Source organism: Thrips palmi, unplaced genomic scaffold (genome assembly GCF_012932325.1).
Source record: "Thrips palmi isolate BJ-2018 unplaced genomic scaffold, TpBJ-2018v1 HiC_scaffold_8, whole genome shotgun sequence".
NCBI lineage: Eukaryota > Metazoa > Arthropoda > Insecta > Thysanoptera > Thripidae > Thrips > Thrips palmi.
In genome coordinates this window covers 4,583,509-4,604,660 of record NW_023144635.1, presented here as the reverse complement: position 1 = coordinate 4,604,660, position 21,152 = coordinate 4,583,509, and the positions used below count along the sequence as shown (strand labels likewise).

Below are 21,152 nucleotides of genomic sequence, written 5' to 3'. Positions count from 1 at the left end.
TGTTTGTTTCTCAAAATCTATCCCTTGCTTGCTCCCAATGGTCGAAATCGAATCAAGCGCGCCCGAAATAACGTAAGGACACCTTATTTTACGGAAATCCTCCTCTCTTTCCATGCTGTTCGGATATTCGGACACGGACGAAAAATAAGTAAGAGCCTCCTCCGTAAGATAAGAAATCGAAAATAAAATAAGACGACTGTGGGTGCTCCCGTAAGAACACACGTGATGGAAACTTTACGTTACGGAAAATCGTTACGTTATTGTCAGATGTTGCCGCGCGAAAATGAGGGTAATCCCGTCTTTACACTTATTCAAAGATGGATCCCATCAGTACATTAGTAAGTTACAGTTTACATAGAAGCATTTAGGCTGCAAACCAAACAAACATTTAACACAATGAGGTAATGAAAAACAATTCCCATTACACAATTTTATTTGCAACTTACTTTGTGAAACAAAAAATACTCTAGACAACTATGACTTAGATGTTCAAAAATATCAATCACATCTGCAACTTAATCAGTCACATAATATCACAAAGTTGTGAAGGCTTTGGCTTCTGAGAATATTTTATGAATATTCATCAAACAAGGAGATACAAAAAAAAGTTGATAGGGGAGAAAATGGAAAGAAAAAGGGTTTAATTGAGGATTTAAATTAAAATAAACCTCACCCTGATTGAAAAAGAATAGGGGGAAAATAAAAATAAAAGCGGTCCAATTGAGGATTCATAATAAAGTAACCCTCACCCTGATTAAAAAGGAAAGATGACATAAGCACTCCATTTTCCTTTCAAAAATGTTAGATCTTGATCTTACTATGGTAGAAACATGATAGATGTAAAATGAATACTCAACACAAATTATTAAAGAGAATTGTACAAATTGACAATGAGATCTAGAAGTAAAGCAAACAAAGTCTATAAAGAAAAGTAGCAGATGTGCAATTTGTCTAATGCAATTAAAATACCATAATACTAGTATAAGAAAATAATTGAAAAGAAAAAAATAATACTAAATATACCACACAGAACAAAAACCCATGCACACATTGATTCCTCTCAAGACAAATAAGCTCTGACAGTAGCAGAAAATGGTTTCCGACACACAGCACATGTTTTGAGGGAAGGTGCGCAATTCACACATGAAACCAAATGTCCACAAGGTAGAAAGACAACGCCCACTTCTTCTGCATAACATATCTTGCAAGCTCTCTGGTCATCGAGTTGCTTGGCGTCACTCTTTTTTACCTTGGACTCATGAGAACCTGAACCCGAGGAGTCCATTCCAAAACTGCCTCCGCTGCTGTAACCACTACTACTGCCTACATCACTCCCGCAATGACGGACACCAAAACTGGAAAAAGAAAACAAAACAGAAATAAGTACAAACAGATAAAAGAGATGTATGAGTAAATCATGCACTAAATGAAAAGTTGATACCTGGATGTAGTAGCACTAGGCATCTCTTGAGAACCAGATTCTTCTCCAAAGCTACCTCCACTGCTGTAGCCACTGCTACCTTCATCACTACCGCATTCGCGGCCTAATGAGTTGCCGTTGAAGCTGGAAAGTATGATAGTAACATGAGAATGGAGTGTTGTGAAAAAATTAAAGGGGGCTGAACACAAAAAAAAATAGGTATATTAACCTGGATGTAGTCGCCGCTGGCATGTGAGTCTGAGGAGCTTCAGATAGAGCGCGGACCTGTAACATTAACAAAGAATATGACTTTTAAGGAGCGCCAGCAGTCAAATACTTTCCAAATATTTGGAAAAACACAAGTATCACGTAAGTTGCACCCGGCTTTATACTCACATCAGATGGTTTTTTGCCAAGGACTTCATCAATAAAATCTCTGCCTTTCTTCTGAATCAGATAGGTACACTTGGAAAAGTACCTAGCATGTTCCTTCCAAGGCTCATCATTTTCTTCCCAGTCCTTCAAGCCACCGCTACATTGGAAACAAATAGTCCGATCTCCAACACCTTGTGAAAAAACATTGTGTTAACAGTGCTTTTTTCCTTCAAAATATAAATACACTCATTTGTATACATCCTTGTTAACTCACCTGTGTAGAAGAAGCCTGCATCACTTAATTCTTCAGGTCGCAGTTTAATTTGCAATGGCCATGTTGAGTAAGACTCCATTCGGGATTCCAGAGTTGTGAAGCTCGGATGAGCAGCGTCTTGACGAGGGCAGATGCCTAACCTCTCCAAAGACACATCAACAGTGGGGCTGCATCGTGTTATGCCATACATCCCACACTCGTCAACACCCTGAGGAGATCGAGGGTTATCCATTTCAGCGACATCAGAGACAGCCTCGTCATCCCCTGGCCCATTCATTTCATCTTCAGTCTTGATCAGAAATGGAGGCTGTTGGTTGTTTTCCATCTGCAACACAAAGCAAAATGTGACAAATTAAACAATTATCAGGAAAGGTAACCAAAAGTTAGCAATGACATAACATAAAAGCCATTTAAAAAAAAAACTAATACAAAATTTTAAAAAGCTAATTGAAGTATCCAGAGAGTAAATACGAAATTTGGCTGTCACGCAAAAGTGAATGGTAAGTTTTTCTGTCGCACGGCATTTTTCAAACAAGTAACTGTGGGTGGGAGGTGAAACATTCCTTTCGTCCTATCAAACCATCTGGTTTGGCGTGGACGGACGGCGGACGCGCTCGTATTCAACACTCAAAAGGCGAGAGCACAGGGAAACAAATACATAGCACAGCACTCCAGAAAATCCTACTAACCTTACAAAGCACACACGTTCAAAACATTTTGTTTCAAGCCTGTTTTCAGGCCAAATTCCACACTTCATTCAAGTGCTTCTCGACGAAGTAATGAGATTTTCTCTTGCATTCACAACCTCAACGACAACGATGCAGCGGAGGCGTTTGAAACAAACATCACACGGTGCTGCGTTTCTGTCTGACTCCAAGGACGGACGGAAATTCCAGCCAGTTTCAGAGCCGAGCCGACAGCAACATGGCGTTCCGTACGCAGCCCGTGACTGTTTACCAATCCTTTTGAGCGCAGCCAACTCACCACGCAAACAGTCCACATTCTCTTGTTTTTTGTTCGATGTAAATATTCTTTTTTCTCAAGAAAACTGCTTATTTTACTTCAGTTAGAAATGATTATTTGTTGTCTCCCGTATGTGAACTATTCAAGACGAGCTCATTCAAAAGGGAGCGCGCGCATCACATCCAGTAGGTTGGCAGCGCGAAAAGACGATAGATTCAAAAACACGCGCCTGGCAGTTCTCTGGCGTAGTCATGTTTCCACGTACGAATTCTTGTGGAGTATATTGACGCTTGAGCTGATGAAAATGCACGTTCAGCACACATCAAAATTCGTGCCATGGACAGATTTTGCCGACGCAAGAGGTCGGAATATCCGGGAATATCGGATGAGGAAGTGACGGCTTCCTGGGCGCTGGGCGCGTTGCGCGATGGGGTCGGGGAGGTAGGGGAGGTCGGGGGTGCGGTCGAACCGCCACCGCCACTGCCGCCACTGCAGCCCCTCCAGCCCCAGTGCCTCCAGCGCGGCCTCGGCCTCGGCACTGACTTGTCCAGTGCGGTACGGAGCGCGGAGTGCGGTGCGCGGAGAGGTGCGCTGACGGCCCCAATCGAGTTTCGCAGGACCGACTTTCGGACTCCCCTCCCCTCCATGCAGTTCTGGCTTCCAAGTGGACTAGCCGCTGCGGACTCGCGGGACTCGCCCCCGTGCCGACGACGACGGTGAGTTGCGTTGCAAGTTGCAGCGTTCACCACCCCCACCCCAGCGACAGGGGGGTTGCCTATCCTGACGCTCGTCCAGCTCGTCCAGGTCGTCGCGGACTTCCCTCCAGTATTTTGCTGCAGTCAGCCAAACCGAGGCGCTTCGTGCCTCACGGACCGCGAAAAAAAATTAAAAATGGGAACAGGAAAATGTGGGAAACCTCGTGTGGTGAAAAGAGGGCGAAACTCTACGGCTGACTGTGGCGAGAAGAGGAGTCCGACGAGTTGCGAGTTGGAAATAAAGTGTCGGTCCCGCGAGGCCCTCGCGCGTACACACCGAGCGCTGCAATTTGTCACGCGTAATTTTGGAAAGTGATTCGTACGTCTGCTGCCTCATAACTTGATAATGAGGGGAGGGGGAAATTGGAGTCCTTTCTAATTTGGCGGTCGGCCACCGCCGCGGTCCGCCGCGGTCCACCGCCGCCCCGCATGTCGTGGGCAGCAGCAGCAGGACTCCCATGGGCAATCCCCTGGCCGCCCCTGGCACTGTAGGGCAGCCCCGCCAAGAGTTGTTGCCACTTCCGCGGAGGGCGAAGCAGGACGAGGCAGGCGCCCGTTGTAGCGTCTGTTTCCCGGCCAAGCGCGGCAAGCAAGGTGGCGGGGCCGCGGGGCGGGGTGGCGGGGCGATTGATTCCAATCAGTTATTCTTCGGTGTTTTGTCTCTCTCGCACTCACGGGGCGCCCCGAAGGGCTTCGAGAGAGACGGAGCGACGGCGACGAAAGCAACGAACGGAGTCCGCCTGCTGGGCAGTTCGGATCGGAATCGATTCGAGTGTCGCCGGTGCAGGCGCGGGCATCCCTCGAACGCCTCGGGCCGATCCCAAATGGACCCGGATGGCTCACCAAACTCAATAATGCAGCCCTGGCCTGGCCGGACCGGGGCAGCGCGGTGGTGTGTCTGTCTCCCCGGCAGCAGGGCAGCACTGGCCAGGCCGTGGTCTGCTTGTCCTTCCGTCAATCCCTTTAGTTGTCCATCTCCCACTACTCTGCGCTGGAGCGGCTGGAGCCTCCAGCCCGCCTTCCAATCAGGGAAGGGTTCGTCCAAATGGCGCCCCGGAGTAAAGTCCGCGTCGTCCGGCGGGGCGGGGCGGGGTGGCCCCCGAGTCGTGTCGTGGATCCCAAACGTCTCGCGGTCGTGCGGCCGAGCCACTTCGGCGCAGCCCTTATTCTGCGGGCCGGTTCCGCGTCACCTCCATCAAGGCCCTGTCTTTCTCGCACCCCTGCGAGACGCCCCGCCAGTGCGAGGGAGACAGAACGTTGCTCGGAATCAGCCTGCAAGGCGGTGCTTTGGCCGCGGACCGCGGGGCGCGTCGCGGTGCATTCCGAGCGTCACTGCCTTGCCGCCCTTCCCGGCGTCTTCGGACCGCTCCCGCCTCGCGCCCCGCCCCGCCCCGCCCCGCCCTTTGCGCCCCAGAGGCGGGCCGAGGATTCCACCGGCCGAAGTGCAGCAGGCCGGTGGCTGGTCCGGCGCTGTGTCTCTGTCCACTCCGTCGCCCCCCTACCGGACGCCCCTCGAGTGCGGCGAAGAGACTCTTCGGCGGTGAGACGGGCCCTGATTTACGGCCACGTCCACCAATGCGTCCGAGTCAGAGTCACAGCAGCAGGACGCGTGCAGACGGTGCCGGCCTACTTGACTCCGCGTGGCGTGGCGAGGCGCCGACTGACGGCCCTCTCGTTCCCTGGGACGCGCCCTTCCTGCGCGGGGATCCATTTGTCGGCGTTCAGTCCCCCGACACCTGCCCCTCCCCCCCTTCTTCTCCCCTTTCTTCGCGTGCGCCTATCGCGTTTCCCAATCCGACCGCCACCGCCAGCGCGAAGGCCACAAGGCCGGCCCAGCGTGGCCCAGCGCCCCGGCCATAACAGCAGCGTTGTAATTGCTGCATGGGCCGTGCGGCCGTGCGGCCCGGGGGCGGGGCGGGGGGCTGCATGCCATGCGGGGCGGCCGCCACTACCCTCCACTCCAAGCAGTGCACGGCGCGCTTGCCGCTGCCGCCGCGGCGTTGAGGCGGTTGGCGGCGGAGGGTGCCCGCGGTGTCCGCGGCCAAGGAGTGTCGCCGCGCCCGAAATAACGGCGCGTGAATCGGAGCGGGCGGTGGCGGCGCGGCGCGGCGCGGGGCTGCATGGGCCATTCCGCGAGCTGCGCGGCGTATGCATGACTCAGCCCCTCGACAACGACGGCTTCATGGCGGCGCTCGTATCTCGCCACGGTGGACGCGATCATCGCCGGGGCCGCGCAGGCCGGCGCCAGGGGCTGGGGTTCGAGCCCCGCTCGCGGCGTCGCGTTTCGGCGAAGGCAAGGCAGACGCGACGGAGACGAGCCCCCGGCATGGAGAGGCAAACCGCGCACGCGATGTCGTGGTGTGCAGCTTGGCGAAGGCGCTGCCGCCGAGACCCTGTCGTTCTGTCTCTCTCGCACCGATGAGGGACGCCCCACGAGTGCGAGAAGGACAGAACGCGGCGGTCCACGGGCTCCGCCAGGCTGCGCGTCGCGGCGAGACGAAGGATGCGTCACGGACCCGTCGTTCCGCTGCATTACGGGCGCATGGCCCACTTCGGCGGCGACGACCACGACGACGCCCTCGCCGCAGAGAGCGAGGGAACCGGGGGGGCAGTCTGTCGTTGTCATGGCGACGCGCGTTTCGCGTTTGCGTCCTCGCTGAAAACAATCCAAACGGGCTGCCAACTTGCCGTCGTTGGGGCCGGCGAGGACGGATCCCACCTGGCGGCCTGGCGCGGCGAGAATGCGCGGAGCGGCCGACCCCAGACGACCCCGCGCACCGCGGTTCGCCGAGGGCACAACGGCCCCTCACATGGCCACCTCCTCGAGGCAACCCCGTCCCCGCCCCCGCCCCCACCACCATCAATTGAGTGAGCGGAACAACAGTTGGCCGCCCTGCTAAATGTGCGGCGCGAGCGCCGTCACTTCCGAGAAAGATAAAATAAAATAAATGGTCACCCCGGGCCGGCCCGGCCCGGCCAAGGCTGCCCCCTCCGCGATCCCGAACAAAGGCCTGGCTTCGGCCGCCGCCGCGCTGCTCGGCGTTCGGCTCGCACAACCCTCAGCGCCTGCAGTCCGGAGGGTAGGCAGGCCCGCCGAACGCGGCCGCATGGCGGGCCGCAGAGAGCCGCTCGCTTGCTCGCAGGGGCTCGGCTCGGCTCCGGGTGGGCTGGGCGCGCCCCACCCCCAACGAAAGCCCGTCCGGGCAGCAGGCCACTTCCTTCTCGATGCTCCTCATTTCCGACTGTTTGTTTGCGGATTTCTATCGCCGCCTTTCCCACGGCCATTCCGCCTCCCCGCGGCCCTGATTGCCGTGTTCGCGCCCCGCCTGTTCGGTCTCTGTCGCACTCATGGGGCGTGCCGCAGGCGAGCGAGAAAGACAGAGCGACGAGGCGGGTTTTCTGATTTCGCATTTACGGGCGGCGCGGGCGGTGAGAGGGTGTGAGCCGCGGGAGGCAGAGCCGCTTACTCGGCACGCCTCGCGCCGCCCGCCGTGCTCCACAACACACACGCCCCAACGAGCGTGGCGAGCGTGGCGAGACAGTCAATCAGCTGGGCAACGGCCGTTTCGCTTTTCGCTCCGCTTTTTGACCACGCCGCCCCCTCCGCGCCCGCCTGCCCCCTCGGCGCGCTAAAAAAAGACGGGGCATCGGAGGAGGGGCGGCGGGGAAAAGGCGGCGTCACCGAAATGAGCGTAATGATGTTTGGCGATGTCACGCCGCGGCCTGACGTCATCGTTTGCGGGGGGGGTGAGAAAGAGAGAAGCGGGGAAAGAGAAAGAGAGAGGGGAGATGGATGCACGGCGACGGCGGAAAGCGAGAAGAGGCCGGCGAGAAGGGGACCGCCGCCAAGCCGGCCGCCGCTCTGAGTCACCGCCACCACCACCACCGCCACGTCACAACCGCGGTGCTCGTGCACGCACGGGGCGACGCCGTCCTGAACACGCAGACAGCGTGTGTGTCTGTGTGCGTGAGAGAGAGGGGGGGGGAGGGGGGGAGAGAGAGTGAGACGGAGAGCTGTGCCGTGCATCGCCGCGGGGGATGGAATGGGAAGGACACGGGCACTTTGATTTGTTTGCAGCCTGGCGCCGCTCCTCGTGTGCAAGGCGGTGCAAGGGGGATCGTGATTTCGCGGAGGACGACCGGTTTTCGCAGTGCAGTCACTTTCTCCGACTCCACACACACACACACGCACGCAAACGCACGCGCACACATGCACCCGCGTCGGAGGGACGATGCAGCACGTACTTAAGGGGGGCCGGGCGAAGACAGACAGCCCCTGCCGTGCCTGGGGAGGGGGGCAGGGCAAGGCGCGGACTCACACAGCCCCACAAACACACACACGCTCACACTGCCAGCATCCGTCGAGGCGAGGCGGCTCGGCGCGGCTCGGCGCGGCTTGGCGCGGAGGCCGGCGGAGCGGAGGCCCACAGCTTCGTGTCAAGTCAGTCCCGGTGCTTCCGAGGCGCGGTCCGCGGTCGCCCTGGGCTGTCGCGTCGAGTGGGTGCAGCAACCTGGCGGCGAGCGGCGAGCGCAGCAAAGCGCAGCCAGAGCAGCCACCGCGCGCGGCCCCGTCGTGTAGCTCGAGTCGTACCTGCGCGCGGCCACCCCGCGGAGATCCACACCGCGCCGGGCGACGACATGTGACGCGACAAGTGTAGTGACACGTGAAGTGACGCGTGGAGTGACAAGTTCAGTGACTAGAGTGACTTGAGTGTGACTTGAGTGAACTATGGAGCCGCAGCAGCCCACCTCGATCCTCAAGGCGACGGACTACGGCCACCAGAACCAGACGCCCCCGGGCGACGAGCCGCCCCCCAACCTGCCCCCGAGGAAGGCCTCCCGGCCGCGCCTGCAGCTGCCCGCCCTCAAGATCCCCAGCAGGCCCACCATGGCGCCGCCCACCGCGGGCACGGCCACCACGGCGGGCACCGTGACCTGGGGGCCGGCCCACCACGGCGTCGGCCACCACGGGCACGCCTACCTCGGCCAGCCCTACTACCCCAACATGCCCATGACCCCCACGTCCGGCGTGGCGTCCGGCCTCATGGCCGGCCCCACCGGGGTGCCCATCGGCATGGCCGGCGCCCTGGGCCGCTTCAACGTGTACCCCACCAAGGCCTCCGAGTTCATGTTCAAGCAGTTCGCCGGTGAGTCCGGCAAGCCCAGCCAGTCCGGGCTCCCTGGGCTGGGCGCCGCAATCCGGCCGTGGCCTAGAAGTGCTGCATCGACCCGCCGTCAATACTTGATGGAGACGAGTGCATTCATTTATCGGACGGCTGTCTGTCTGGCTGCATCGATAGGCAGCGCGCCGCCCGGCACGGCCAGCACGCGCGCCGCGACGCGACGGGCCAACAGCTGGGCAAAGAAAGCGGCACCGAAGTGGGAGGGGAATGACGGGGCTAAACGACATTTGCTTAATGAAGCCATTTAAAATCTTGCGACTGCACTTGAGAGCCCCAATTAAACTGATCGCATTAAGCGCTTTGCGGGACGCGGGCACGCCGCCCCACGCCACGGGATGCTCGCGGACACTGTCACACACACTGTCACCCTGTCACACACACTGTCACCCTGTCACGCTGCCACGCCACACCCCGCGGCAGGCTGTCTAAAAACAAAGTAGTGCAGTTGTTTGAAATCGGCCGTCCCGTCGCGGGCTAGGTGCGCGTGGCACATTTTCGCGGGGCTGCCGGCCGGCGGGGTGGGCGCTGTCTCCGTCGCACTCGCGGGGCTCTCCGCAAGCGCGCGAGAGAGACAGAGCGACTCGGCCGGGCAGTGCCACGGCACTGGCGGCGCGCCACCGCCAACACGCCACGACGGAACTAGACGGCGGCAGGGCGCTCGGCAGGGCGGGCGCCTGCACTGGCGGTGCGCACGCACAGGTGGCGGCGCACAAGTACCGCGTTACCGTGCTATACGTCCCGAGAGGCCGCCAGGCCGCCAGGACGAACAGCGGCCTTGGGCACTTCACTTGTGATGATCAACTTTGGGGGAAGCACCTTGGGGCTAAGAGTAATCCCAAGTACACTGTACACTGGGCGCGCCCCGTGTGGGGGAGGGAGGGGGGAGGAAGGGGGTTGCAATGCCAATGCCGACCAAGATTCCACTTCGCATCCGCCGCGGCTCGGTTTTTCTCTAGCGCACCTTTTCTTATCTCGCGCCTCGACCCTTGTTAACTTTCTTGTTACGCCCGCTATGCATTGTTAATAATGAGAGGTTGCCGAGCCGAGCCGAGCCGGAGCGCACGGCGCCTTTAATTCGGAGCGAGGTCAAGGGGCGAAGAGTATACTATTATCGAGACTAGGTGGAGGAAAAACAAAATGACAAAAAACATGGACTCACGGGGCCGTCAGGTTCTTTCACACATCGATTCGGAGGCGTTCGGGGTGGTTGTTAGTTCGGAACGACACAAACTCCACCAAGGAAAAGCCAGACTACTAATTTCCATCCAATGCGCCTGGAGTTGATGACGTGGCCTCAACGAGTGTGTGTGTGTCGTCTGCGTGCAGGCTTCAAGGACTTCACCATGAACACGGCCAAGATCGGGCTGAGCCACGGCGAGAAGACGGCCTTCTGGCTGCACGGCAAGGTGTCCAGCTGGAGCAGGCGCTGGTTCACGCACATCTTCCTCTTCCTCGTCGTGTTCGCCTACAGCCTGCTGGGCGCGCTGCTCTTCGTGGCCATCGAGGGCACCAATGAGGTGAGCACAGTGTGTGTGTTTTTTGGGGTGGGGGTGGTAGTTGGGAGTTGCGACGACGCGGTGCGTCACCCTGCTTAGCTTTCAGGGCACGCCTCAGGCCGGCTGGACGCATTTGGTGTGTCGAATTAGGCTGACTGACTAATTTTCAAAAGCACAGTTTTCACGAAATGCGTCATCCTTTCGAAACAGCCACAAGCACTCGGAAGTTTCTGGGACCAGCCAGCCAGCCGGCGGCACGGCGGGAGGAGGGGCTCCATTCACGAGAGCCAAGCAGGAACCGGCGTTGCGTTCTCGCGCGCGGAACACACAAAAGAAGCCCTCAAGGAGTGGAAAAGGACGCTCTTCTTCTCGTTGGCCGCGACGCGCTGCCCGCCTCCTCATTAGCAGTGGGGAGGAGAGCGGTCAAAGGGTCGGCCCGCCCGAGGGGCCGAGAGGCTGAGAGCCACGCCACCGCAAGGACAAGGTCGCCACGGTGGCGATCCCTCCGCCGGTAAACACTTCGGGCGTTATTACAAAACGCAAAAATAGCGTTCGCGCGAGAGAAAGAAGAAGAAGTAACAGCGCGCCGGTCCGCGAGAGTCCGCGCTTTCGGGGAATGTCGTTGGCACGGTGCTTGAGGGCGTCTGCGGCGACCGGCCGGCGCGGTATCGAATGCCGTGGAACATGAAACACGACCCTGCAGACTGATTCCCAGAGTCGTTTTCGTCCGCGCGAGAGAGACAGAGCGACGAAAAAGGGCTCTCGGAATCGGTGCGCAGGCCAAGAAGTGGTCCGGCAAAGTGGGCGGCAGGCGCTGACGGCATGCCGATGCCTCATTTTCCGACTAGCGGGCCGTTAATGAACGCCTTGAGGGCGAGGCATCCGCGTCACGCCTTTGTTGTGGTCGGCGGGGACCTCGGCGGGGACCTGCTTCGAGTGCCGCCGCCACCGCGGCCTTGCGTTGTCACCGTGTCACACATCGCTATGAGTGCTTGGCAGCCGGCGCGATCCCCGCTTTTATTTTGGCCACCATGTCAATGTGCGGGCAGCAGCAGGGCAACCACCCCAGGTGGCTTGAACCCTACTCCTCGGGAACGCTTTGGCCGCAGGTAGTTCGGGAGCACTGGCCTCGCAAAGTTAGTCAAAAGTTTAAAAACATGTATGGAAGCAGCCTGGCTGACTTTGTGCGGCCGCGTCCAATCCAGCTTCGGTCAAAGCTCTCTCTTCGGTTAGCACCGAAAATCACGAACTTAACTCGCAAAACCTTGTTTTTAGCAGATGATACCTTCACACTTGAAACATACTTAAAACTACTATACACATGAAGGTGTCAGCGTGCTTTTACTCTCGAGTCCAGAAACGAAGCGCGTATCCTAAACAATATAATAGGGGCTGGCTGCCGGGGCGGGCTGGTGCGTGTGGCTGGCTGGCTGGCAATGAGGCGCATCCTGCGCGGAATTCGACAATCCCTCCTCGGTACAGCGCCAGCGGCACCGGGCCTAAACAATGGCACCCCCTCCTCGCTCGCGACGGCCTGCCACGGCCTGCGCGCAACATTGACAATCGCTCCCCGCCTGCCACGGCGCGGAATATCGCGCAACAATGCCTCCCGATTCGGCCCGGCCCGGGGCACTCGGGCCAGCTCTCGGCACGGCTAGTACCAAAGTACCAACACCGGCCACCTCGCTCGGGTCTATATATTTTGTTTCATACACAATTTTAATTACTATCTTTGGAATGAGCCCGCATACTACCCCGTACAAGGAAACCGAACGAGTATTGACTGAGAAATTTGAAAGGGAAAAGAAAAAAATTTGAACTCTACACCCCCTCCCCAGTCTTAATGGGGAGGCCTCCTGCTTTACTTCGGTGTTCGGGATGGGAACCGGTGCTATCAGGTACCTGGGGTTAATCCCGTCAGCGACTCTAAGCGTTCGCCGGGGGACCCAGTAGGACCCCAAAGCTCAGGCAGCTGGGTGAGAGCACCCAGTACGAAGCTCTTTGAGGGGCGGGACGTAGAGTGAGACGACAGAGAGACAGAGAGAGACTCAGACAGAGAAGAGGTTTGGTGGGAGCTTCTTGTTTTCGTAGGGTTGGTTGTGTACCCCATGGTACCCCCACTGTCCGGCGCTCCCGTACCGAACATACAGCGTTTTAGGCCAGCTTCAAAGGACTTATCATCGCCTCCCCGACGAGTCAAGGAGGCACCACCCGCAACCACACACCGGATGGTCTGGATTGATGGATCAAATACTCCATCGCTCCAGTGCCGAGGCCAACCCGCCGAAGCGGATTGCTTTTTAGACACCCACAGCGGAGTGGCCAGGTGAATGTGACTCTGACCACTACGCTATCACGCTTGTACGTCTGGCAGCGTGTTGGACGACGGGTTTGAGTTGCACTGGGAGGAAGGCGGTCGAAAAATGTAATGAAATGATGGGATTCGATCCCCGGACCCCGCCATCGGGATCAGACGACTTTACGCTCTCGGCCACCACGGCCCATGATGAGGGGACCGGCGTGAGGTGGGTTCTTGACGCAACAGAACTCGACCGACCCGGTCAAAATTTCGCAAGAAGTTGGGGGAGTCGAACCGCCGACCCTAGCACTCAGAACCGACGCCTCTACTCCCTGGACCACCACGTCCCATGCTCGGAGTGGGCTCACGTTTACGTGTTTCAACCGCACTGGGTGAGGCAGTAAAATTAAATGGAAATATTTGTTAGGAGTCGAACCTCCGGCATGTGGGCCTGTTGCACACGGCTCCGCTCTCATGGCCCCACCCTTAGGATAGTAAGTCGAAAAAACGTATGTGACGCTGGTATTCGAACGCCCGCCTGCGGTAACTCGATCCCACGTCTCTAACCTCTCGGCTATCACAGCAGTTGTGAAACGCGACGGATCATCTGCTTTCATTAACGTTCGTTGAATGAGATTTTTTTTTTTGCATTCCCTTCAAATTTTTATCCTGTTGTGTTTTGCTGCTTGTTTCGGAAAACGCGGGTGACGCACTGTACGTCCCACTGACTTTGCCTTGCCGTGTGTCTGGCAGGAGCGGTACCGGGTCAAGATCCACGACGAGCGGGAGGCCTACCTCAAGACCATGTACTCCATGGCCAGGAACACGGCCATGGTGGAGAACGAGGACGCGTGGACGACGGAGGCGGACCACGAGCTGGAGAAGTTCGTTCAGGAACTGCGGGCGCACTTCAAGAACGGCGAGGACAACCAGAAGGAGAAGGTGTGGACGCTGTGGAACGCCGTGTTCTACTGCGGCACCATCTACACCACCATAGGTGAGGACCTTTCTCGAGTGTGCCTGCAGCCTGCTTGCCTCTGTCAGTTCGATTCCCCCGTCTCCCTCGCAACCCCATGCGCGCGACAGAGAGAGACGGAGCGACGAAATAGCACCGCTCGCTCAATCAGTCGCCATGTCCGAGTCCATTCATCACTCCATCATCCCCGCGGCGACGCGGTGACTCAAAGTCGGGGAAAACGCTTTAAAATTAGACTCGCGGAGAAGGAGGAGGCGGCAGGGAAGACACGGTGGTGGTGGCGGCGATATGAAATGAAAGAATCGGGTCCCCCGCTCGCCGGCCCAGGCGGGGCCCAGGCGGGGCCCAGGCGCCCCCACGCCGGTCGCGAGGCTCATTAATCCTGGACCAGATTGGCCACCCCGGGCCCCGTCCCGGCCGACCCGAGGGAGCCTCCACCGCGCCCGGGACGGCGACGGCGGTCTGGCGGACGGGGGGACGCACTGCATTTAAGTTCCCATTCGTCTTCGCTCTGCCCTGCCCCCGCTTGGCGCCGAGGAGGGTTTCTTCTTGGCGTAGGGTCCACCGATCGCCACGCCGCGTTTCGATCGAACGCCCGGGAACGTCATCAACCCCGTCGTCGTCGTGGACGTCGCGGACGCCGTGGCGGCCGGCGCGCCAAAATACCCGGCACGCCGCCGCCGTCACGCGGCGCGGTGGCAGCGGCAGCAGCTTCGTCGCTCTCTCTCTCTCGCACTCCCAGGGCGTTCCGTAGGGGTGCGAGAGAGACAGAGCGACGAACGCGTTGTTGGGGCGGCGTGCGTCGCGTCATGCTGGCTGCAGGCATTCCTGTCGCCCCGCCCCGCCCCGCCGCCGCCGTCGTCTGAGCGACCTGCCCCAGAACACGCAGGCCCCGCCCCGTCCCGTCCACTGCAAGCGGCGGTCCGAGATCGTAGATTACCTCGGGGCTTCCCTCAAGACAGCCATGACTCCTTCGCGACACCGAACACGTCCTGCAGCGCGAGATTCGGAGCGTCAGTGTGTGAGCTACACTGAATAAAAAAGTTCTCATTTAAGAGTGAAGTGGCCTCCGCCCGGAACTCCACCACGCGACCCCAAATTTGAAGTCAAATATGTCCGCGACCCCCAGGAAAAATTTCGCAATCCCACGGGGCCCCTCCTTTAGCATGCCTTTGTTACGGAGTGCGATTATCTGCCTTAGTTTGGGAGCAGTGTTGACGCAAAGTTGATCAAAACGGTCACAAATGTCTTTGAAAAATCGTGTTTGGGGCCGACTTTAAGCATCCACTGCGTCTGATCCGAGGCGGTATCTCGTCCTCCCTCAACGGGCAATCGGTCTTTGGACCTTCCTTTAGCATGCCTTTGTTACGGAGTACGATTATCTGCCTTAGTTTGGGTGCAGTATTGTCTCAAAGTAAACCAAAACCGACTTTTACGGCATTTTTGACCGTTTTGATCAACTTTGCGTCATCACTGCTCCCAAACTAAGGCAGATAATCGCACTCCGTAACAAAGGCATGCTAAAGGAAGGTCCGAAGACCAATTGCCCGCTGAGGGAGGACGAGATACCGCCTCGGATCAGACGCAGTGGATGCTTAAAGTCGGCCCCAAACACGATTTTTCAAAGACATTTGTGACCGTTTTGATCAACTTTGCGTCAACACTGCTCCCAAACTAAGGCAGATAATCGCACTCCGTAACAAAGGCATGCTAAAGGAAGGTCCGAAGACCAATTGCCCGTTGAGGGAGGACGAGATACCGCCTCGGATCAGACGCAGTGGCTGCTTAAAGTCGGCCCAAAACACGATTTTTCAAAAGCATTTTTGGTGCAAGGTGGGGGCGGCCGGACGAGGTGTGACAGTGACACCCGTTTATTGTTCCAACAAACTCTGCGCTGGCAGGGCAGGCGGGGCGGGAAGACCGCGACACCGCGACACCGCGACGCTCATAGACAAAGGGGCGCGCCCCATTTGCCGGGACAGCGCGTCACTTATTCGCAGCGACAGGCCGTCCGGCCGGGGAAGCCTACACTGTGGACCGAGGGGCGGACAGTCACGCACACAAACGAACTCTAATTGATTTCGGAACAATTTTTAGACGAGTGGCAGTGTGTGAAGGGGGCGAGCGGCGGCGGGTGGCAACGCCTTTGTGGAGGGCGGTGGCGGAGGGGCGGCACTCAGTCGACGCTTATTAGATTTCGCGCTCATAATGAGGCGAGTCGCGCCCCCGCCCCGCCCCACTACCCACACACGCAGCGCGCCCCGCGGCCCTCGCGCCCTCTCGCGGCCACTTGTGGCGTCGCGGCGGCGCTACCCCGCGCTCGCTCTGCGGTTGGACGTACTCCTCGCCGGGGAGGGAGTGGGGCCGGCCGTCGTGGGGTGTGGGGGCGTGGGGGCCGCCCCCGTGCCGCAGTCCGCAGTGCAGTGAGAGTCGTGGACGCGCCGGGATGTTGCCGGGGTTGCGGGGCGCGGTGCAGTGAAGCCTTACGACGGTCCAGGCCTGCTTGGCCTGCTTGCGGCGCGATGCAGCGTGAAGTGGCGCGGTGCCGCTGACGCGTAGACCGCCACCGAGGCCCTCGGCGCGGTGTCGTCGCGGCGGGTGCTCGCACTGTGGCACAGCAGCGTAGCGGCCTCTCCGCCGGTATGCAGTATTTTGAGCGAGGCGGCCGGTGCTGCGCGAGCTGCGCGACCACGGTGAAGCAGAAGTAGGGCAGGACGCCAGCACGCCGCCAGCGCGCCGCGTGGGCAGGGCAGGGCGGCTAGCGTGTCACCGCGATGGCGAGCCAGCCCGGCAGCAACGGCGGCGCCGGCACGCCCGGCACGGGCCTTCTCGACGCCCCGGCGCCTCGAGGACCGCGACGAAGCCCCACAACGGGCCATGTGCGGCGCCGGCTTCACACCCCGGAGCCCCCGCGGGCGCCTCGCTCCGAGGGCCACGGCCGCCAGGACGAGGACGCGGCCACCACCACGACGGAGGACTCTGAGGACGGGCGCACGCCGGGGCCGGCGGCAGGGCCGCGCGCCAAGTCCTCGGCCAAGCGCAGCCTGGAGAGGAGCAAGCAGCCCGGCGCGGCCGCCAGGAGCAAGTCGCAGGGCTGCGACGAGCGGCCCACGTCCACCTCCGAGGACGACGACGAGTACTGGCACAAGTACTTCGCCATCCAGAAGAGCAACATCGCCAAGCACAATGGAAACTCGCTGACGGCGGCGGCGGCCGGCGTGCTCAGGCCGCCCCCCGCGCGCGCCGAGAAGAGCCGCAAGGGGGACTCCACCATCAGCCGCAAGTCCACGGCGGAGAAGGCGGACAAGTCGGACAGGCTGTCCGAACGCCGCCCGTCCGCGCCCAACTTTTCCACCGTGCAGGACGGCGAGCCGCTGCCCCCCACGCCCAAGCCCACGTTGAGGCGCCGCGCCGCGCGCAGCAAATCCAGGGGGCCCCCCGAGGAACCGCCCCCCGCGCCCGCCCCCGCGCACTCCCCCGCCGAGTCGGCCTCCGAGACGTCCTCGACGACCAGCAAGACGAGCAAGGCCGACAAGTCCGTCATCTGGAGGAAGTGGAGCCAGGCGCCGGAGCCCACCAGGAAGGAGGTGCTGAGCATCGACCCGGCCGAGGTGCTGCGGGGACTGGTGCCGGACGAGGACCTCCAGCTGCAGCCGGAGCCGGACGCCGCCGCGGTGCAGCGCAAAGACAGCCTCAAGCCCGAGGCCGCCGAGGCCAACGGCGAGGGCTGGTTCAGCTGGAGCAGGAAGTCGTCCGAGCGCTCGTCGCGCAGCAACAAGGACAAGGACAAGAAGGACGAGAAGCAGGACGACGGCAAGCAGAAGGACAAGGAGGGCGCCGAGGTGGTGCGCAAGTCCTCCCTGCGGAAAGAGCGGCCGAGGAAGGACAGCAAGGACAGCAAGACCGCGGTCGTCGACACCAAGGTCCCCGACGCCGCGGACGCCGTCAAGGCCCCCGCCGAGAAGAAGCCGTCCTGGCTGGCCAGGCTGTTCGGCCGGAAGGCGGCCGGGCCCGCCAAGCAGGACAAGCCGAGCGCGGCCAAGGCCGCCAAGGCCGTCAGGGTGAACTGGCTGGCGGTGGCGCGCGACCTGCGACTCGAGTGGCACGCCTTCCGCCTCGGCCACCCCGCCGAGTGCCACCGCCTGCGCCTCATGGCGAACCGCTGCTGCACCGCGCTGCTGCTCATGCTGCTGTACTGCGGCCTGGGCGGGCTCGTGTTCCGATTCATCGAGGGCTCCTTCGAGTCCTTCTACAAGTGCGGCGTGAAGCGCGTCAAGCGCGACTTCATCGACACGCTGTGGACCACGAGCCACAACCTGCGCGAGGACGAGTGGAAGATGCGCGCGCGCCGCCGCCTCTGGGAGTTCGAGGAGGAGCTGCACGCCGCGCACGAGGCGGGCGTCACGTCCTACAGCGGCATCAAGTCGTGGACGTTCCTCAACGCCGTCGTCTACTGCCTCACGGTCGTCACCACCATCGGTGAGGCCGCGTGCCGGCGTGTCGGCGCGATTGGGGGAGGAGAGGATGGCCCGGGATTTAAAGAGGCGCACGGACCGACCGTGCCGCGTTCTTATTTTTAGCGCCAAGTGTAACAGGTTGTTGGCTCTGGGGCCGCCCCACCGCGCCCCACCGCTGTCTGTCCGTCCCATCCCCGGCTTCCCCCCCCCCCCCGTCTTCACCCACAACCCACCCCTGCACCTGTTGATGGCGTTTGCCAAAACGGCCACTTGGTGTGCACCTTGCCGGGCTGCCGCCATGCCGCCCGGCCAGGCTCCGCGGCTCCGCCACCCAGCGTTAATGCGAATGCATCATTGGCGCTGCAGCGCTGCGGCACTGCCAAATGGCCGTCACGACACTGGGATTCATAGCCGGCCGGCCTAATGGCGTGTGTGTCTGTTGCGCAGGGTACGGCCACATCTCTCCGTCCACCACCACGGGCCGGGCCGTCACCATCATCTACGCCATCATCGGCATCCCCATGTTCCTCATCCTGCTGGCCGACTTCGGCAAGCTCTTCACGAGGGGCATCAAGTTCGTGTGGTCGTTCGTGCGCCGGCTGTACTACACGGGCTCCTGCAGGCAGGTGCGCCGGACGCAGCCCGTGCAGGTGAGTGGCGTGAGGCCGTGGCCCGCCGAAGGCCGCCAAGGCCGTGACCGATGTCTCCAGTGTGTTGCCACTGTCGCTCTCTATGCCTTTCCTCCTTTTCCGCAGTCAGCTTTAGGATTTATCTGCTCAGTGAGTATGAGAATGTCGGCCGCCGCGCTCGGCCCACCGGCACGCTTGATCCGCTTGAGCCGCGCGCCTCGCTCGCTTGCAGTGGACTCGGCTAACTGTGCGTCCCTCTCCTTGACGTTGCAGGAGATCATGAAGGGCGCCCAGATAGTGTACGACCTGGCCACCTTCCGCCGGCCCAGCATGTTCCCGCAGGGCGAGCCCCCCGAGGACGTCGAGGGCGCGGAGACGCCGCTGCGCCACGACCAGCCCACCTTCAGGTAGGCAGAGTTGCAGTGCCCACGTGAGAACAGCCCTCGCCCTCAGCCGCCTGCGAGGTAGGCCGCTCCGGCCCGGGTCCGCGCGCCTGCCGAGCGGGTGGCCTACCCCGCGTTCCGCGGGCGCTCCCACCGCCTCCAGCCTCACACGCTCGCGCTGTTCCAGGAGAGACGCGCCAGACTCCAGCGAGCCCCCGGCCACGCCGGCGCCGAGCGCCTTCGAGGTGGACGACGAGTTCAACCTGCCCATCTCCGTGGCCATCGTCATCCTGCTGCTCTACATGTTCGTGGGCGCGTCCATCTACTACATCTGGGAGAGCTGGGGCTTCTTCGAGTCCTTCTACTTCGTCTTCATCTCCATGTCCACGATCGGGTTTGGCGACTTCGTGCCCAAGGTGAGCGGGGGATTGTCGAGATTCAGTTGATGCCCCCAGCGTGATGGTGTTGTCCCCCGCAGGCGCATTCGCGCCTGCTTCTTCCATCTCTTCCTTCCGTCAATGTCACTACCCCTTTTCTATTTTCATGCCTTTCTAAGTCCAGTGAAGTGAGTACAGAAAGTTCCGCTTGACGAAAGCACTCCACTCGCCGATCTCGGTCTTCCATTCACCGAGTTCTCGGCTTAGCGCGCACCATTTACGTCTCACGTAGTGTTCTCCGCGTCTGCAGTCTGCACCTCACTGCGCTTTGCTGCCGTCTGGTCCTGAGGTTCGAAGTGGTCCTAACGCAGCCCCACTGTGCCCCTGTTGCAGCACCCCATGTACATGATGGCGTCCATCGTCTACTTGGTGTTCGGCCTGGCGCTCACCTCCATGTGCATCAACGTCGTGCAGGTAAGCCCGCCCCAATCCGCCTGGCGTCGCGACGGCCAGCTCGACTCCCAGTCCCAGCTCACCTTACCATTCTCTCGACCCTGCAGGAGAAACTGTCGGACTCGTTCCGACAGGCGAGCGCCAAGATCGGGGCCACCATCGGGCTGCGCATAGCGGAGCAGGAGGAGGGCTCGACAAACCCGCCGACCCCCGGCAACGGCCAGGTGCAGGACGACGAGCACCACGCAGGGCAGGGCGGCCAAGAGGGCAGCCCCTACTCGATGCACAACGGCGCCAGAGAGGTGAGGACCGTACCCTGATGCCGAAAGCCCAAGCCCCGATATGTGTCTAACTGCCATCACATATCTGTTTTCCCAAACAGGTGCCTTCATGAGTCATCTCGAGCCATCATTTCTTGAAGACTTATTGACGCCACCGACGGCCGCCTGTCTATGAACACACGCCATTGTCATTCATATTCATCACCTTTCATGAGCAAGTGCTGTTTTTTTTTTTCTTTCAGAATCATCATTTGCCTTCGGTACAAAACTTTTAGCAGTTTTCTCCTAGTGTATGTGTTAGAATATATGTGAGCTGTGAGAATTGTGCCATATGAGTAAAGTGTGATTCGTGCATTTCATCAATTTTCATACTTTTATATGTCATGTATCATTTAAAAATAAAATCTGTCCAAAATCAGGATGTATTTGGGCGACTGACGTAATGAATTTACGATGTCTAAATCAGACCATAGCCAAAGATAATCCTATTCTATTTTTGATTTGGGAAGACTGGTTCTTCTCCAAATTGGAGACATTTGATATTTCTAGTCATTGATTTATAATTTTAATTATATTATTTTAGGAGGTTCAACAAGGACTGTGCTGTGCATATCAAAGAGAGAATGTAAATGTTGTTATTCAACATTCGCCATCAACAATCACAATGTAAAAATTGTTGTCAGATGTTGAATGAAAATTAAGATTAAATAAATTTGTTTGTGATGTCTTTTGATTTGTAATTTTATGAGAAATGTATATATTTTTTCTCCTTGAGTGTTAAGATGTTTTACTTGTGCACAAAATAAAATTTGCAGATAAGATTTTAAAATA

At 59.3% G+C, this 21,152-nt stretch overlaps 2 protein-coding genes across 4 annotated transcripts; one reads left to right on the top strand and one right to left on the bottom strand.

The window, feature by feature from the left end:
- Positions 1–415: 415 nt before the first annotated feature.
- LOC117653621 (baculoviral IAP repeat-containing protein 2-like) lies at positions 416–3,004 on the bottom strand. The gene is made up of 6 exons (XM_034399418.1): positions 2,759–3,004; positions 2,070–2,394; positions 1,817–1,986; positions 1,650–1,705; positions 1,442–1,564; positions 416–1,355 (listed from the first exon to the last, which is right to left on the bottom strand). The coding sequence occupies exons 2-6, from the start codon at positions 2,392–2,394 to the stop codon at positions 1,061–1,063; spliced, it is 969 nt and encodes a 322-aa protein (XP_034255309.1). The 5' UTR covers positions 2,759–3,004; the 3' UTR covers positions 416–1,060.
- A 579-nt stretch (positions 3,005–3,583) lies between these two features.
- On the top strand, positions 3,584–21,150 carry LOC117653385 (potassium channel subfamily K member 9). 3 transcript variants are annotated; one of them, XM_034399028.1, is made up of 10 exons: positions 3,584–3,748; positions 10,297–10,487; positions 13,519–13,762; positions 18,646–18,848; positions 18,954–18,977; positions 19,101–19,234; positions 19,398–19,626; positions 19,981–20,061; positions 20,148–20,342; positions 20,423–21,150. In XM_034399028.1, exons 2-10 carry the CDS (start codon positions 10,314–10,316, stop codon positions 20,432–20,434), a joined length of 1,296 nt encoding a protein of 431 aa, XP_034254919.1. In that variant the 5' UTR covers positions 3,584–3,748; positions 10,297–10,313; the 3' UTR covers positions 20,435–21,150. The 3 variants fall into 3 exon arrangements, with proteins under 3 accessions (XP_034254919.1, XP_034254917.1, XP_034254918.1); XM_034399026.1 differs by lacking the exon at positions 3,584–3,748 and adding an exon at positions 8,285–8,934; XM_034399027.1 differs by lacking the exons at positions 3,584–3,748; positions 18,954–18,977 and adding an exon at positions 8,287–8,934.
- The last annotated feature ends 2 nt before the right edge of the window (positions 21,151–21,152 follow it).